The 17,533-nt window shown below is 40.4% G+C and overlaps 1 protein-coding gene across 5 annotated transcripts; it reads right to left on the bottom strand.

Annotated features, from left to right (window-relative positions):
* Positions 1 to 1,614: 1,614 nt before the first annotated feature.
* Positions 1,615 to 9,735, bottom strand: LOC124669373 (COP1-interacting protein 7). 5 transcript variants are annotated; one of them, XR_006992162.1, is made up of 11 exons: positions 9,677 to 9,735; positions 9,425 to 9,604; positions 9,228 to 9,330; positions 9,120 to 9,141; positions 8,671 to 8,701; positions 7,812 to 7,964; positions 4,890 to 7,008; positions 3,345 to 4,647; positions 2,498 to 2,581; positions 2,222 to 2,338; positions 1,615 to 1,870 (listed from the first exon to the last, which is right to left on the bottom strand). XR_006992162.1 is itself a non-coding variant. In XM_047205994.1 (10 exons), exons 1-10 carry the CDS (start codon positions 9,733 to 9,735, stop codon positions 2,274 to 2,276), a joined length of 4,119 nt encoding a protein of 1,372 aa, XP_047061950.1. In that variant the 3' UTR covers positions 1,929 to 2,273. The 5 variants fall into 5 exon arrangements, 4 of the variants coding, with proteins under 4 accessions (XP_047061950.1, XP_047061952.1, XP_047061951.1 ...); XM_047205994.1 differs by lacking the exon at positions 1,615 to 1,870 and having other exon boundaries at positions 1,929 to 2,338; XM_047205996.1 differs by lacking the exon at positions 1,615 to 1,870 and having other exon boundaries at positions 1,929 to 2,338; positions 2,513 to 2,581.
* Positions 9,736 to 17,533: the final 7,798 nt, after the last annotated feature.

Here is a 17,533-nt window from a genome sequence, read left to right as displayed (position 1 = left end):
TTTGTTGATAGATTGTTCTAAAAATTTATCAAACTTATTTAATTTGATTTTAAAAAAATCTTAAGCTTTGGGATAGAGGTGTATATTCCATCTGCGCATGCATGCATTTTTCTACGTGTTCCCCTCCCAGACAAGAGCAGAAAATCTTGGGGGATGTGAGTTGAGTGGCAACACGCGTCTCACGGATGTAAGCCGTCTGTCTTTTCTTTGTGAGGAGATCGATGGAATAATAGTGCTAAAAAAACGAGTGTCCATTTTTGAAGCCCGAGCTACATGTAGCTTTTTCCTTTTGCAAAATTTAAAAATAGGATTTAAAAGTTTCAAAAAAAATTGACAAAAAATCCAGATGTAGACAATGATGGGATCTACCAATCCGTAAAATTTGAACTCGAGATACCTCATATTCTAAGCTGCAGAAAAATGACAAAATCTAACAGATTTTAAGATTTTGAAATCTGACACTGTTCACTAATATTGATACGAGAGTTTATCATTTTTGCACAGATCCGAATATAAGGTATTTCTAGTCGAAATTTTCCACATTTTGAAGCTTTAAAATGTTGTTTTGATTTTTTTTAAACGAGCTACATGTAGCTCGAGCTAAACTTGTGGTTTCCGTAAATAAAACATACAAGTAGTAATAATTTACTTTCTCCGTTCGCTATGTTTTAGATATTTCAACGTAGAGTAGATACAAATCAAAATGAATGAACTTACATACTAAAATACGTGTATACATGCATTTTCAGAAGGAAAAGCCCAAAACCTCTTATAATAGTGAACGGAGTGAGTATATGGGTGTTTGCATGTAGTAAAATTTCTTCAGACCATTTGGTCTCAATCAACTGGCGCAACGGCAGCACAGCGCCATAGGGTGCCTTCCTACTCATTCGCACCGCATTGACAGTCAAGCTTTTTTAAAGAGATTGCCAGTTAAGTTGCACTTGCATATATGTATATCCAGTCAAACGGCACCGCACTACTAACAACCTAACTTGACAGCTTAGCAACACACACATGTCAGTATCTCTCGCTCGTTCTTTCACTCTATTCTTTGCTTAATTGCAGAAGTCAAATGTGAGGCCGAATACAGTTAGGGAAGATAGAGCATTGGTGTGCATGGCCGGTGGCAGGATGCACCATGATCTATCTACAAATACAAAGTCTATTCTCTAGGCTGGGCGCAGTATGTAGACGCTGCAAGGAACATGGGATAGCAGAGCTATATACACAGTAAAGTGTGGTCTGAACTTGCAATGCATGCATAGGCCTATTTATCTACGAATTTTCAATCTTGATTGTTCATACTCACTCCTTTCAGAAATATAAGGCACATTCTGATTCTAAGAGTTTAAGATTTGACCAGAAACTAATACTACATCAACATGTAGTTCCATGTGACATAAAACTGAGTTCTTTACTCACACAGTAAAAGTACCTTTATATTTCCAAAAGGAGGATCCCGTTCCAATTTCAATCTGGAAGAGCAGGGAACTGGACATAAGGAGTTTGCATATGTCTCTCCTTGTTTACAAGTTTTCGATAGAAAACCATGGAAGAGCAGAGCAATCCAACCTAAAAATGTCGAGAACCTTTCTGATTCAGAAGCCTTTCTGCTTGTTATCATTCAGGAAAGGTAACATTCATGGGAGTTTGCATGTTGGCAGAGAATGCAACTCATCAACATGTTTCAAGTCCAAGAATTTAAAATGAGTTTGTCTGCAGTCATTTCAAATCAACTAATATACAAGATATGTTTCAGGAAAGAAAAAAAATGCTTACAATAAGCAGGAAAAGTGGTCATGCAAAGGGGCAAGAAAGTAAAGCTCATGATGTCATATATCGCCTATACATGAAATGCCCCAGAAACCTGTAAAGGGATATGTAAATGAAAGAAAATGGCATGGTCTACTGAACAATACACAGCTTTGAAGTGGATTTGTGATATATATATCAAACGACTAAACAGATGGAGTGGGAGATACAAGCATATCACAAAAACAATAAAAAATACAGTTCTCTGGGCCAACTGAAAAAAATGCAAAAATTTCTAGAAGCCCAATTCTACACAAGAGGGGGGAAATTAAAAGAGAAATCACTATCAAACAACAACAATGGAAGCGCTCAACTGGTAGCTTATAAGAATTACCATAGATACAAGATATGTATTTATATATGACAAGCTAGCACTGTCCGCGTACCATCCAAGAAAATTTGATACCTCGCCTAGTTTCAGAAGATATTTTATACAATCCAGCTCTGCTGCTTGAGGGTCACCTTAGCCTAGCATCGCCTCCTTTGCTTCGGAATGCAGGGAGGGAGAAGAATGAACGTGATCCTGCAATTTGTGGTGGAGATAGTTTCAGTGAAGCACTGCCAGAACAACTAATACCAATTTGTGCTAACAATGACGATAATAAAAAAGCAGACACCTTCAAGCTTATGTAATAATGGAGCAGCTTAACTTAAGAATATACATGCCTAGATGTATGTGTACCTTTAATTGGGCTACCTGTTAGTTGATCCTCCCTCAGTCTGAAATTTGCAGTGGGGTTTGGAATGGAGCTACGTAACGATGGTTCTGCAAATTAAGATCTTACGTAAAGCTGTGTACTTATTTATGGAGGAAAGAAATGAAGAGCAAAATGAGTTGGTAACCAAAGCCTGAAAGGCCTATTTTAAGACTCAGAAGCGAGAAGTATTAAATCCACGAATGTGAACGTGTCTTTCCAATCAGGAAAACCTTTTCAATACTGCATGCACATGATGATCTAGCTAGGGGACCCCTGTTTTTGGATTACAGTTTTGAGTTCTGCCCCTTTTAGGGGGATCCACCTTGCAAAGGGATAATTTTGGTCATACCATGTCAATATGTCATCAACAAGGACTTCGTCCCTTGTGTTGTGTCATTCACAATGGGATTGACTATTTCTTACCCAAAAAACTGTGGCAAACGGTATGTTAAGGTCAAGAGATATAAACAATTTGTTCCATGGTAGTTAGCTTATCAACAAGAGATACTCCCACCCTCACTTTACTTTGTCTGGATATATAATATTGAATCCCACTTCTAAATTCTTAAAGAAGCTGAAGATGGTGCGTCGACTTGAAAACAAATAGTTAAGACTTCTCAAGTACAGTTATCCCAAAAATGAAGGAGCCTGAAAGACACTTGTATTAAAATAAAGGTTTACTAGCTTTTACTCTGACCTAATAATGGAAAAAAGATGGACAGTGGACAAAAGGTGAATGGTATACATTGAATCCTAAATTGGTTAAGAAGCATAACACACAAACAATACTCAAAGTGAAAGATACTGGAATAGAATGTGTTGAGCGAAAACCTTGAAGCATACCTTGTTCGGTGAGAACTTCGTTCTCAACAAAACCATCATACGAAGAAAGATAGCCCATTCTTGACTTCCTGAAATCATCAGAAGATCCTATGGCCAGATCCCGGCCATCTTCCATATCATCATCACATTCCGAGGCAGTTGAAGCAGAAACCCAATCGTTTACTAAACCATCAGCACCCCTATTCTTCCTCCCAAATTTCAATAGTTTCTTAAACCCTTTTGTAACATCTTTGCGTGGCTGTTGAGATGCATTAGAACCACTAAAAGGCATCTGAGCACTGCCCCACTTTTTTCTCATCCGGGAAACATCAGCATCTGTTATTTGATCTAGCGAATGAGAATTCCATGGTGATGGACTTCCAGTTGGTGAATCGACAAAAGCATCACCATCTGAGGTATCATTTGTGTAAGGCGATAGATGTGGAAGGCGCGAGCTCCAGGGAGCTGGTAATTCGCCAGGTAAGTCATGCATGTTTCCTGCAAACGCATTGAATTTGGTATTGGCTGCTTCCCTTGGAAAAGAAACATCGCCATTTTCTGATCCTGGGTCATCTGAATTTCCAAAATCATGACTTTGTTTTGGGGTCTCACTGTCTGAATCAGCAGGAAAATCACTTTCCCTAAGAGTCTCTTCAATGCTTTCGTATTCTTCATCTTTGGCATCATCTGGGGAATCCTCTTGCTGATCTGGAAAATCGTCATCATCATCATTGACATTTGCAAACATCGGTGCACGGAATCCGGTTATACCGACAATAGGGTGAGCCCCATTGCCTTTCCGAAGAAAAGACTTTGGTGCACCAGATTTATGGGTGCTACTAGTAGTTCCCGAGGGAGCCCAGTTGTATATATCCTTGTTCACTGATGATGTGTCCCTTAATTCACTACCATTTAAGTTTTTCCGCATAGACTGTGACCCCCTTGATTGATGTTCATTCATAATACTCTTTGACTCTTCAATTTTACTCCTACTACGGGAAAAACTTTTTGGCTGAGCCCTTGCAGTAGCTCTATTATGACCAGCTGATGGCTTTGTACTTTCGTTTCTGAAGTCAGAGAAATTGGGAACTGATTGTGCAAGAGGATTGTCTGGTGGATTTCTGCGATTTGCATAACTAGATCTTATAGTCCTTGACGAATGCTTATGGTTATGGACAGGAGCAATGGATGTCTTTTGTGTGTAAGCAACTTTGTTTGAAAAATGCTTCCTGGAATCGGCACTCCTGGAAGAACCATCGCCAGATAGGTAGTCACTATTCATTTCATCTTCTACAAAGAAAGAATCTACACCCTGGAAAAGGCAAAGATGACAAGTTACAGCATCACACATGATTATAGCATACATTCTACATCTATACTTGCTGAAAATCATATTTTCAGTACTTCACAAAACATTAAGAACATGTTATGTTTAGTGGGAAAACCAGAGTACAGCACTTGGGGTATATGTTAATTTAACGAACTACCAGAATTTTCTGAATTGCTATTTTCTGTTCAAAAAAGTACTACACTACTGTACATTGAATCTAATACCTGATCCTTATTTCGTATAGCTGATTGCAACGGAGGAATCTTCTGAGCACGAGAAACATATGCAGAGTCAGGGAGATCTGCAGACCGAGAGAATTTGGCCCGCATCTCAGCCTTGCTCCGTTCTAGGCTGTCATGCATTGCCTTTAGTATTGCTTCCTTCTCTTCTTTCTGCATCTTCCAATCCTCCTTTAGTTTTGCATCCCTCTTCTGCATATATTGATCATAAAACTTCCCTCTTGACTCTTCCAAGCTAAGCATGGCAAGTTTCTCTGGTGTGCTATTGATGTTATACCCTTCCTTATCCACCATCTTCAGAAGCTCGTTGGCATCAAAGTTATTAGTCATACTATCCGTCGCAGTTTGGTTCCTGTCAATCTTCTCTGGAAGAACCTTTATAGGCTTTGGCTCACTTACCCTAGGTGTGTCATCAACCTGCGGATCCGTAGACTTTCCTCTCCTAGTGGTGGTTAGCTTGTGTGCAGCAAATAGTTTCTCCAACTCATTAGCCTTCATTTGAAGTTCATCATGCCGATCATGATTCCCCTTCCCTGGTCTCGCCACCCTGGTCTGCTCCAAGGTAACAGCACTTCCATCATTTACTGGTTTAATTTTACCTCCTAGCAAACTCAACTCCTGCTCAGCATTAGATGATTGTCTGCTCAAGTTTGTTCCTGGGCGACCAGAATAATCTGATGGAGGAAGTATTTCAGACCCAACTGCAGCCTTTCTCCGTACATTTTCTACCTTCCGTGGTAGACTTTTCCGCCGCAAGCTAGCATCATGACCTTCAGTTTCTGTGGAGGGACCTCCATCCCTACCAGATGAACCCCTAAAATTGCTGCGGGAATTGGACGTGGCTTTTGATTTGGGATCAACACTACTTGACACCTTCCCAATTGTTCTAGAGGATCGATCATTCTTTCCGACCACAACTGCTTCAGCGTGTATCTCTTTTGAACGGAGGCGAGAACCTCTGTTACCTTTCTGTCCAACCTGTTCACTTGTAACTGGTACCTCATGAGCAACAGAAGTGATTTCCTTATCTACTGTGCGCGCATGTTCCTCTGACGATGGGCTAGTTAAAGTATCATAATGTTTTGGCAAACCTTCCTCAGGTGTCCTTGGAGATGTTATTAGTCGGGTTCGACCAGAAACATTTGAAGCAACATGCTCTGATATCCTTGCGTCGCCTTGACCTTGATTAACTCTCTGCTCCTTGTCGAAGGATGACTCACTCTCAGTGCTGGATGTTATAGCCATGTCATCTTCCAAACAAGATTTAGTCAGTTTTTTAGGAACCTCGGCAACAGCGGCCGATAAGGAGTATGGAGATGTAGTATTAAAAGTTGAGGAGGAGCAAGCACTTGTAGTAGTAGAATCCTTGGGTGTGTCACCATCCTTTTGAAATGGCCAAGACTGAGATGTTACTGGATGCTTAGCCCCACTAGCATCCTTATCAGCTCTTACTTTTGATGAATTGGCTTCCTGATTGGCAGATGTTGGTGTCCCAGCAGGAGTTCCACTTTCACTTCTGTCATTACAGCCACCATTATCATTTTGACTTAGATCAATGCTCATGTCACTGACACTGCTGAACCTCCTTACCAACTTGTCCATGGATGCAACAGAAGGCACCCTGCGGTGCTCACCTTTCACTGGAACCACCTTAGCAGTACCTGCTGAGTTGCTGTTACCAGAAGTTGGAGTCTGCTCCTTTTGCTTATTCTCAAACATGCTTATCCTATCTTGCACACTCAAACGCCTTGAAAGCTCTTTAGCAGGAGCAGGAGGGGCTTCTGTTTCATTTTCTTGTTTATCTACTGCCTGCTGAAGGGTTGACTTAGAGTGCTGTTCAGTGCTAGATCCTGGTGGAACCTCTACTGATTGTTGGCTGTTACTTAATCTGTCGATATGCGGGACACTAGCACCACTTACAGATTTATTACTGGATCCGCCATGATCAGCCTGTGGCTCATCTATAGACATGTCTGAACTGCAGGAGTCACGAAGATTCCCATCTTCGAAGCTCTTCCAGTGTGATGAAGCTGCTTGTGATGCATGCTGAGGATTGATGTCCGGACGGCGCTGGCAAAGTGACATGTATCTATTGCATGCTTCGCTGGATATAACAAGTTCATGTTGTCATATGCATCTAAACATCGTTCATCAAGAAAGGCAACAAAAGGACCAACAAAGAAACAAGTACTGGGACAGAAGATATCTCAATGCACAATGCTACTAGTTTCATTTCCAAGAAAAGCAGAACCACAGATTCGTCCACAGTGCTCTTAAGAAACCCCAGTGCTATCATGGTAATCACACATAATAATCATGTAGAGATTGAAAATTGCAAAGCTGATCTTTTTTTATCACAGTCCACTTCAAAATGACCCCAAGAGAACCTTCTCATGCAAACTTTCCCCACTTTCCACAACAATAACTACAGGGGGTTTGAATATTTTCCTAAATTTAAGTTCTAAGGTTTCTAAGTTTACAACTTCCACAATCTAGCATCTCAATTTCTTAAACTAAGTAGAAAATGGAACTAAGTAGAACTTGGTGTGCAATATTAATGGCATTTCACAAAAACAGTGATCAACTTTCTTTTTACAGCTGCTTGCTGTTTTAAATCATAAATGAGATCTGCTTGTTTGACATAAAAAAGGACAACTTCAGCACATTAGTCTACTGCTGATGGGGAATCACTTGTGTTAAATACTTAAATCTACACATCGACTTTCGCGATACCAAAATAGTTTGGTGGCTGATGGATCGTGCCTCTATGGGATATGATTGTCGGATAAGCTGTTAACTGTAATCTCATTGAATTACATAACACCAACCAGCAAAATATTAAAATTATAATCATAAGGCTACGTGTCTGTAACTGAGTTCTGGGCTTGACAAGTTTCAAGCATATACCTCAACCGGTTGGCACCAAAGTGGTCTGCAAAAAGGAGAAGCTCAGAGACACTGTCATGGTTGAACCCTGCGGATGATGCCCGGGCACAAGACGTGACAAGGTCTTGTTTAAGTGCACTTAGACGGACATCAATCGCTCTAAGAAGCTCCTTCCTGCACAAAAATAGCCAGGGCATAAATAATGGATGGTTAAAGATATGTCAGCTTGCATCAAAAGAGTTGAAACTGTAAATTACTTGATGTTGCAACACAGCCTACAGACAAAACATGCATTCAAGTAGTATGTCTTATCTATCACATTGCATTGCTGCATCACTGCACGTCGATTATACTAATACAATAAGATTGAGTCTTGTATGTGCACAAACAGAGGCATTAGAAAAATTGGATATCCATGGTCTTACAGTCAATAACATTCCATAAAACTACTAACAATTGATCTTTCTATAATCAACATAGAATGATTAAAGGGTGGACACTCTGAAGCTCCCAAATATGGAAGCCAGAAATATGTCCATGAAAGGTCCATGTGACGTAATTTAAAGAAAACATATGCAACTGATCATCCAGGATAAAGAAAATAATTTCATATAGCCAGACAAGTATATGGAGTATGAAACACAAAATATGCAAGGTTTATCAGGAAATACAGTTAATGAGTTTCATCTGTCTAATCTATTCCGCGAGGTACATACTAATTGTGGATCATCTTCTACTCACTTAAGTCAAGTTTATTTTGCAAAATAGAGGTAAATGTCTACTCAACGAAGTACATACTAATTGTGGATCATCTTCTACTCACTTAAATCAAGTTTATTTGGCAAATGAGAGGTAAATGAGGTGGAATTGAAATGCTTACTTTGTAATATCTGCTGCTGCTGAGGCTTCAGCTGACAATTAGCACAACAAGAGAAGGAGATTATATTAATTATGTTCACAAGCATCACATACTGCCACACTTGAATGTAATTATGACACATTAAAACAATTCTCGGTGTTCTCCGTACCTTTCCTAAACTATTACCTGCTTATTAAATATATTTCCTAAGTAACTAAGTTTCATGTCAATATGTGATGAATAATAGATATAGTGGCATCAATGTATGCAGCATTAAACAAGAGTCTCTAATTGTCCATGCACGCCAATTACCAGTTGCTAAGTAAGAAAATAATCAAAGAACTTTCCCTCACTCCCGGATAATATCACCGGTAGCACACTGAATAACTCCTGTAAGATGGACTCAACTCTAATAATGAAAGTGTGTGAACAGTATGAGGTATGAACAGACATAAAGAATCAGGACATACCATCTCCACCCGAGGAAACACCCTGCAAACAGAATTACCAATTTTAGACAAATGCTACTGCACTAGAAAAAAAAAACGCTAAAAGAAGTGCTTGATTATTATTGATACCTGTGCTGCGTAAATCTTCCTAGCCCCTTCCAGCTGCGACATTTCGGCCTCGAATGTATTCGCCATCTCCAGCACCTCCGGCGTGCTGACGAAGCGCACGAACCTTCAAGCAGAAGCGAATCAAAGCACTTGTGAGCATACAGTGTCTTGGACATCGCGGACGCGAAGAACAATAATAGGCCATATATGAAGAAAACCTCTCGAGGGTGCCCTTGCTGAACCATGCGGCGCGGCGGTCCAGCTGCAGACGGATGGCGGGCTGGGGCGGCTGGGCCGCCGCCTGCTCCTCCGCCGCGCGCAGGTGCGTGAAGAAGGGCTTCACCGACCCCGACGCGATCTTCTCCGTCCGCCCACTGCCCGACACCACCAGCTCGCACCTGCGCAGAAAGCAGCCACCTTTAGCCCACAGGAAGCGCGCGGGAATGCGAGATTCCTCCCCGCATCCTCACCTGGAGCGGCGGGGCGAGAGCTGGAAGAGCGCGTAGTCGAGCGGCACGTTGGGCTCCATGGCGACGCCGCCAGCGCCGCGGCCGGCGGCGAGGTCGGATCTGATGGATCGCGTGCGAGACCTGCTCCCCGCCTCCGGCGGAACCGACCACCCCGGAAGCGCCGGAAAGGCGGGGCGGGCCGCGCAATGCAGCTCCCGCGGCGACGAGATCGCGCGGTGGCCGGTGCGTGCTGCGGCGGCGGGCCGGATCTCGCTCGCCCCCACGCGCGCCCGGAATCCGATAACGTGCGCCTGCTGGCTGCTGTGCTGTGGGGGAGGGAGGAGAGCGGAGTGGAAGAAGAGAGGACTAGAAAGAGAGCTGCTTGCTGTTTGGTGGAGCTGGAGACTGGTGTGCTGCTCTGCTCTCTCTCCTTCTCCGTGGGAACAACAGAAGAAGGTAAAACCAGGAAATTTAGGGGGTGTTTGGGTGAAATTAGCGGCTTTAATCTGGAGTTTTGGTGAAGCTTAGGTGCTTGATTAAGAGAGATTGTTCTTTTCTGGGAGTGTAATTGTGGCAAAAAAGGGAGTTGAAGCCAAGCTGCTTTCGTTTTCATTTCATTTTTTAGTATTTTATTTTTCTATTTTGCTTTGCATCTCCCTGGCTTTTCAGGATAACAACGGCTTTGAGTGGGCAGTTGGTATGGATCTGACCCTTCTGTCCTTCAACAGCAAACAAAACCAGGGGGATTGGTTTTGAACTTTGGAGGAGGGATTTTCTTCAGAAAGAAGCCAAGATTTTTGCTGAGAACGATGTTATTAGCATATATCTTTCAATCTTTCAGCATCACCAAATGAATACGATGTGGCCATGATGTAGTGCTTGGTGGTAGCAAACGAATTGATGGATTTGCTAGACATAAGCTACATAATTTCTTAAGATAAGGTTGCCTCGTATAGCATTTGCGTGTTGTTGTGCCAGTTTAAGTTCTCCGTTTATGTGTGGCTATGCATATAGGGCCTGGCTCACAAGGGGTAGTGTTGGTACTGTCGCAGTGAACAGTGGTATTGAGCACCTAATATACTGGTATGGTCCTTCTCAAGGACAAGGAGAATCAAGAGGTCAAGATCTCGACAGTGACATCCCTTGTGTATTTGGAAAGAAATTTATCAGTTTGTTTATGTGACTCTTAGATGACTTATAGTATGTGTTAATTATAGCTTGCATCAAAGTCGTGTATAACTGACAGTACAAATAAATGAAGAAGTTTAATCCCAAATCTCCTTGCATATCTTCTTGTTACTATAAACTTGCCTAAATTGGTCTTCTGAAAAAAAAAACGATTTTGTTTCCTAAGCTACTTCCCACAAATCTTGGTCTAATTGTTGACCGACATCTTCTGGTTCCTTGCTGTTGAAAAAAACGAGTAGACCAAGAAGAGAGAATCCCATGCGCAAAGTGTACGGATGCTGAACAAACAAGAATATATGAAGAGTAACTCTCAAATCATGAGGCAACGTGGATGAGAATTCTCCAAGTCTTGTCGGTGAAAACAACTCAAGAATCGAGAATGTGCAAGCGGTGGCTTGTCTATGACAACTGGTATCCTACTTTATACACTAACAAGATTTACAGTAAATCTGAAGTGTAATATCAACTTATTTTGGGGTACAGATTTTTACGAAACGTTGAAAAAACATGAGAGGTGTGTTGGCTTCCCGGTACGTAGCGTACAGAATTTTCTACAGTAAAAAAAAATCATATTTTGAAGTTTCAGGTTGAACGATTTTATAAAAAAAAAAACACAGTACATCTTGGTGTGAACTACATGAAAATATTTGTTAATAATCCTATCTGTATTTTTGTGTACGCTTTAAATAAATAAAATCTGCAAGAAATTTTACATGTACGTAGTGAGTGTATATATACTTGTAGATTCTTTGTGAAACTCTTCAAAATGTGTTTTCCGATTGTAAGAAAAGGCATCTAAGACAACCGAACTCATTGAGCAATATTTGTTACCATTGTTTCTTTTTTCCCCCTTTGGGACAACCGCCAAGAGGTTTCATTAAATAGATGAGATAATTGACTAGTTGGTATAGAAAAGGGCCATCAACAGGGAGGCGGCGTTTTGGCTCATAGGAGCAAATGCTCCCATTATACAAAATAATTTAAAAACAATTTTAAAAATGTTAAAAAATTCTGACATAAATTTTTTGGTGTACATCGTGACATTCTATGTTAGTGCACAAGTTTTTGTGGAGAAACAACATTTTATGTGGCGTGTACAAAAAAGACAAAAAAATGTTCTGTACGTAATTGTATTATAGCATCAAAATTTATCTTTTTACAGGAGCCACATAATTTTCTTAATTTTTTAAAAACTTGTGTACGAACATAAAATGTGTACATGTACATGAAAATTTTATTTTAGAATTTTTTGACACTTTAAAACGTAGGTTACGGGAGCAAATGCTCCTATGAGCCAAAGTGAATATCCCCATCAACAGTTACAAGTTGCTAGCTTGTCTAGGTTGAAGATCACACACCTGACAACATGGTGAACCCAAGATGCAAACACGTCAATGAAGCACTCGTAAACAAAGGAGCACCCACCACGATGGAGAAACGTTGCATCTCCATTGGGCATACCAAATCTGGCGTGACTCTCACAAAGAGAACACAAGAAACTCTTTTGGGAAGAACGAGGGACACTCGGTCGAAGAACTATATCACAATTTACACCTTACACATATGGGCTTGGCTAGAGATTGGAGCGAACTAACATAAGAATAGAAAATGGAACTACCTAACATTTTTTTTATACATGGGTAACCTCATAATTAATGATCGTGCTGCAACATTGTATTTGAGAACGTTTCCATACAAAAAATCTCCATCTGATGGAGATATTTGTTCTCAACAATAGAAAATCGTCCAACCAAAGTTAGGACTTGTCTACATATGTAATGTATTATCTGATGAGACAGTCGATTTTCCACTCTTCTGATTTTAATTATATGAACATGTGGCCATTGTCTCATGGCATGGGACAAGATATGCTCCCAAACTTCAGCGGGAGGACTTGGGATCCCAAACCTTAAGTACCTCAACATCGCACTTCGGACAAGATGGCTCTAGTAGAGGAAAGTGGAACAAGATAAGCCATGGTGAATTCAACATCCAGGTTCCCGAGGAAGCCTCTGCCCTTTTCAAGGTGGCAACATCAATGAAGCTGCGGAATGGCCGCATGAAAGTGCATGGAGCCTCCATGTGTGGTTTTAGTAACTAAGGATAATCCCTATGGACTAATGTTTGCATTGAGTTATGTTTGTGGGATTTGTCCATAGAAAATGCTTGGACCATACGTTGGCTTCATGGGAGCCCCCATGTGTAGTTTTGGTATTAATGAAAATTCCTATGAACTAATGTTTGCATTGAGTTATGTTTGTAGGATTTGTCCATAGACAATGCTTGTACCATATGTTAGCTTCAAGGTTGAAATAATAATATGAATTGATGACCAAGGCATTAATCAAGGAATGATCCAAAGATTAGTGATAAGAGAAGGTTGAGTCTACGGAAAGTATGTCTTGAAGAAGAAGATCGAGTGAGCTCTCATGTGTATCTTCAAGACGTCAATAAGATGAAAAAAGAAGAAATGATGTGCAAGATCAATATGATCTATCTCGAAGAGGTCATATGCTTGAAACTTTCCATCCATATGGTGATCATGGATATGTGAAGATGCAACGAATAAGAAACTCTCCCATAGTGAATTATGGGGGAGTAATCGCATGACTTCATCAAGCAAGCACAACCAAGGAAGGCGTTCCGTCTTGATGCAATCAATATCTTCGTTATCTAGCTCAAGTGCAATGTGCAAGGTTAAGGTTTCTTGATAGAGTTTATTTCTTACCGATCTTGTGGTGTAGTTGGGAGACTAGTTTATAGGATAGTTGGTCGTAACATCAAGATTCAAGAGGCTCCCAAGTGAGTAACTTGATCGAATTGTTCAAAGAGAGATCAAAACTTTGTATACTTGGCATCATATTTCTTTGTTGTTATTTGGTTCTTATCCATATGGTGTCTTAGAGCTTGTATTTATTCTCATGATAAGCTCTACTTCATTGAAAACGGATTTCGCATGAAATACTTGTTGCGTTTTCGATATTGATTTTTTCCTTATTCTTGTATTGAGAGGTTACAACTCTTAATTCATAGGGGAAAAAATACCCCACTTGTTCTTAATATTTTCAACTAAATCGGAGTTTTCTAACTCAAGTTGTTGTGTTTTCAATGTTGGTAATTTTGCAGTTTTGTCTCTTATAGATAGATTAAACCTTTCTTCATTTGGTTTTATACTCCTTTCTTGGACTATGAATTTTATTTGCATGTTCTTGAATATAACGTTGTTTTAATTCAAACGAGCTCAAGATCATAAAATTCGGAGTCTGGGTGTAAAAGTTATGAAGTTTTTGGTTCTTGTTATCTAGTTTTGCCAAACTAGTCCGGCCCGGACCATTTAGTCTGGCCAGCCGAAGTCGTACGGACTTGGTACGAGATAATTTTTGTGCGTGCAGTACCCTGCTCTGCCCTGATCAGACTAAGTGGCCAGAGTGGTCCGGCTATGCCAGAATTGTCCAGCCAGGCCAGCCATTCCGGGTAGCGGGAAAAAGGGGTCTTCTTTCCCAACATTCCTAAAAGTTCTTGATCATGTTTTTTACCTCCATTCTTGACCCTCTTCAGCTTTATATCTCCCTCTCCCTCACATGATTCTTGCATATATTTGAGAGAAAAGATAGAGGAGAAATCTCTACAACTTCACCAATCAAATCCCTCTCTTTGTGAGGGAATGATACGTCCAATTTGCATCACTATTTTATATCATAATTTACTGTTATTCATTGATATATTTCATATTTAGAGGTGATACTTATGTTATTCAATCAATTTTTTCATGTTTGATGATTATTGGATAATTAACTGCCGGAGCCAGGATTCTGCTGGAAAAAGGACCGTCAAGACACCATATTTTTGAAGAACAACAATTTCCAGAAAATATACATAAAATCCTATTTTTCCAGATGACGGAGGAAGCCAGAAGGGGAGGCAGAGATGGGCTAGGAGGGGGCCAGACCACCCCTAGGCGCGGGCCAAGCCCTGGTTGCGCCTAGGCATGGTCTAGGCGCCCTGGCACACCCCTAACGTCGCCCCCTCACGTATTTCAACCCCCGAGAAACCTAACATCGGGGGAGAGACCAGAGAAATATTCCGCCGCCGCTACGGGGCGGAGAACCAGATAGAAAGAAAAGCTCTCCGGCAGGCAGAATTCTGCCGGGGAAATTCCTTCCCGGAGGGGGGAAATCATCATCGTCGTCACCGCCATCAAGCTGGACTTCATCGAGATCATCATCACCATAATATCCACCACCAGAACCATCATCAACGCCATCTCCACGCCATCCCACTGTAACATCTTGGGTTTGATACTTGTCTAGTTCATAGGGAAAACTTTCCCGGTGTTGATTACTCCCTGTAGTTGATGCTATTGAGTGAAACCATTGAATTAAGGTTTATGTCCAGATTGTTATTCATCATTATATCACCTATGATTATGATCCATATGATGTCTCGTGAGTAGTTCGTTTAGTTCTTGAGGACATGGGAGAAGTCATGTTGTTAGTGGTGGAACTATGTTGAGTAATATGCAATGATTTGATATTTAAGTTGTGGTGCTATTCTTCTAGTTGTATCATGTGAACGTTGACTACATGATACTTCACCTTTATGGGCCTATGAGAATGCATCGTGCATTTGGATACTAATTGTGGGGTTGCGGGAGCGACAGAAACCCAAACACCCGTTAGGAAACCGGTGCACGAGGGAGTGTAGGATCTCAAAGTTTAAGGTTGTGGTTAGATTTATCTTAATTACTTTTTTGTAGTTGCGGATGCTTGCAAGAGGTATAATCACAAATATGTATTAGTCCAGGTATGGGGTAGTGCATTAGCATAGGTTCACCCACACAACACTTACCAAACCATTGCAGATTATTTAGCTATGTGAAGCGAAAGCGCATGACGAAATTCCCGTGTGTCCTCAGGAACGTTTGGGCATCATAAGTACAACAACCGGCTTGTGCTTTGCTATAAAAAAGGATTGGGCCACTCGCTGCAAGTATTATTACTGCATTTTATTTACTGCAATACCAAATACCCCTGCAAACCTATTTGCTAGTGTTTACAATGAATCCTCGATCAAAACTGCTCGTCAACACCTTCTGCTCCTCGTTGGGTTCGACACTCTTATTTATCGAAAGTACTATGATACACCCCCTATACTTGTGGGTCATCAAGACTATTTTCTGGCGCCGTTGCCGGGAAGTAAAGCGCTATTGAAGAATGAATTGGTAAAGGTAACTTTTACTGTAAGTGTTGTTTTTATTTCTATCTGGTACTGCTTTGTTTCATTATGGAGGCATCTCCATCTGACTCCCTATTTGGGATTACTACTACCATTGTTACATTAGTAGATGAACCACCGCGTGCTCAATTGGATCCTTTTAAAATACCTCTGAAAATTGTTGAACGTGTTATGAATAACTGCTATTTTGGAGATGGAACTGTCCATTCGGGTGATCATTTACTCTTTATACATGAATTATGCGAGTTGTTCAAGTGTGCAGGTATCTCAATGGACCAAGTTAAGAAGAAATTATTCTCTTTATCACTCAAGGGACGAGCTGCGGAATGGTATAAGATGCTGAAGAATGACCGATCTATTGGATGGGAGGACATTGTACCTCTCTTTTATTCTAAATTCTATCCTCCAAGTGAGATTCATAAAGATCGGAATCAAATATATAATTTATGGACTCAAGATGGAGAGAGTATTTCCCAAGCGTGGGGGAGATTGAAGTCACTAATGCTCAAATGCCCCATTCATGAGCTCCCCAGTAATATTGTTATTAATAAATTCTATGCAAGGCTTTCTCTTCATGATAAGGATTTATTGGATGCTTCTTGTTCTGGATCATTTACACGTATGAAGGAAGAATCTAAATGGGATCTTCTCGACCGCATTCAGAAAATACTGAAGGATGGGAGAATGATAAAAGAAGAAAGTTAGGTATTAATTATGATTATGAATGCATTAAATCTTTTATGCAAACTGATGACTTTTGTAATACTAGTGATGTTTATGGTCTTGATTCTCAAATTCTTACAAAATGTTTTAAGGCTTTTGCCTCTTATCTTGATGTTCCCAAAAAGGAGTGTAACAAGTACCATGCACCTTATAAAGATATTGTTAATTGTGTTCCTGCTAGAAATATTGAAGTTTGTACTACTGATCGTGTTTTGCCTGAACCTTATATTGAGAAAGTACCTTTCCCTGCAAAGGTAAAGGAACATTCTATTGTAACTAGTGTGGTTAATAAAAGTAAAAAAGAAAACTATAGAACCTGATGAGCAAATAACTGTTGAACCTGTGGGTAGCAATAGTAAAGGACTTGGTTACTGAAAATGTAGAAGATGGACATATTATTTTTTGTGAAGATGCTTCTAATATTGTTTCACATCCTAGTAAATCCAAGAAAACTAGTGTTCATGTGCTTTCTATCAGAATAGGTGATCATTGCTATTATGGTTTATGTGATATTGGTGCAAGTTCTAGTGTTATTCCTTACGAGCTTTACAGGGAAATTATGCATGAAATTGGTTCTTGTGAACTTAAAGAAATTGATGTGGTTATTCAGCTTGCTAATAGAGAGACCATCTCTCCGATTGGAATTGTTAGACATGTGGAAGTTTTTTGTGGTAAGATTAAATATCCTGCTGATTTTCTATTACTTGGTTCAGCTGCTAGTAAGACTTGTCC

The sequence above is a fragment of the Lolium rigidum genome, chromosome 7, assembly GCF_022539505.1.
Source record: "Lolium rigidum isolate FL_2022 chromosome 7, APGP_CSIRO_Lrig_0.1, whole genome shotgun sequence".
NCBI classification, from domain to species: domain Eukaryota; kingdom Viridiplantae; phylum Streptophyta; class Magnoliopsida; order Poales; family Poaceae; genus Lolium; species Lolium rigidum.
This window is presented reverse-complemented; position numbering and strand designations above follow the sequence as displayed.

What these genes read in the sequence shown, in the direction of transcription:
- LOC124669373 (XM_047205994.1), bottom strand. Translation starts at nt 9,735, where the DNA reads ATGGAGCCCAACGTGCCGCTCGACTACGCGCTCTTCCAGCTCTCGCCC. An exon ending in CTCTCGCCCCGCCGCTCCAG is followed by an intron (nt 9,605 to 9,676) that starts GTGAGGATGCGG and finishes CTTTCTGCGCAG; the next exon opens with GTGCGAGCTGGTGGTGTCGG. An exon ending in AGCAAGGGCACCCTCGAGAG is followed by an intron (nt 9,331 to 9,424) that starts GTTTTCTTCATA and finishes TTCTGCTTGAAG; the next exon opens with GTTCGTGCGCTTCGTCAGCA.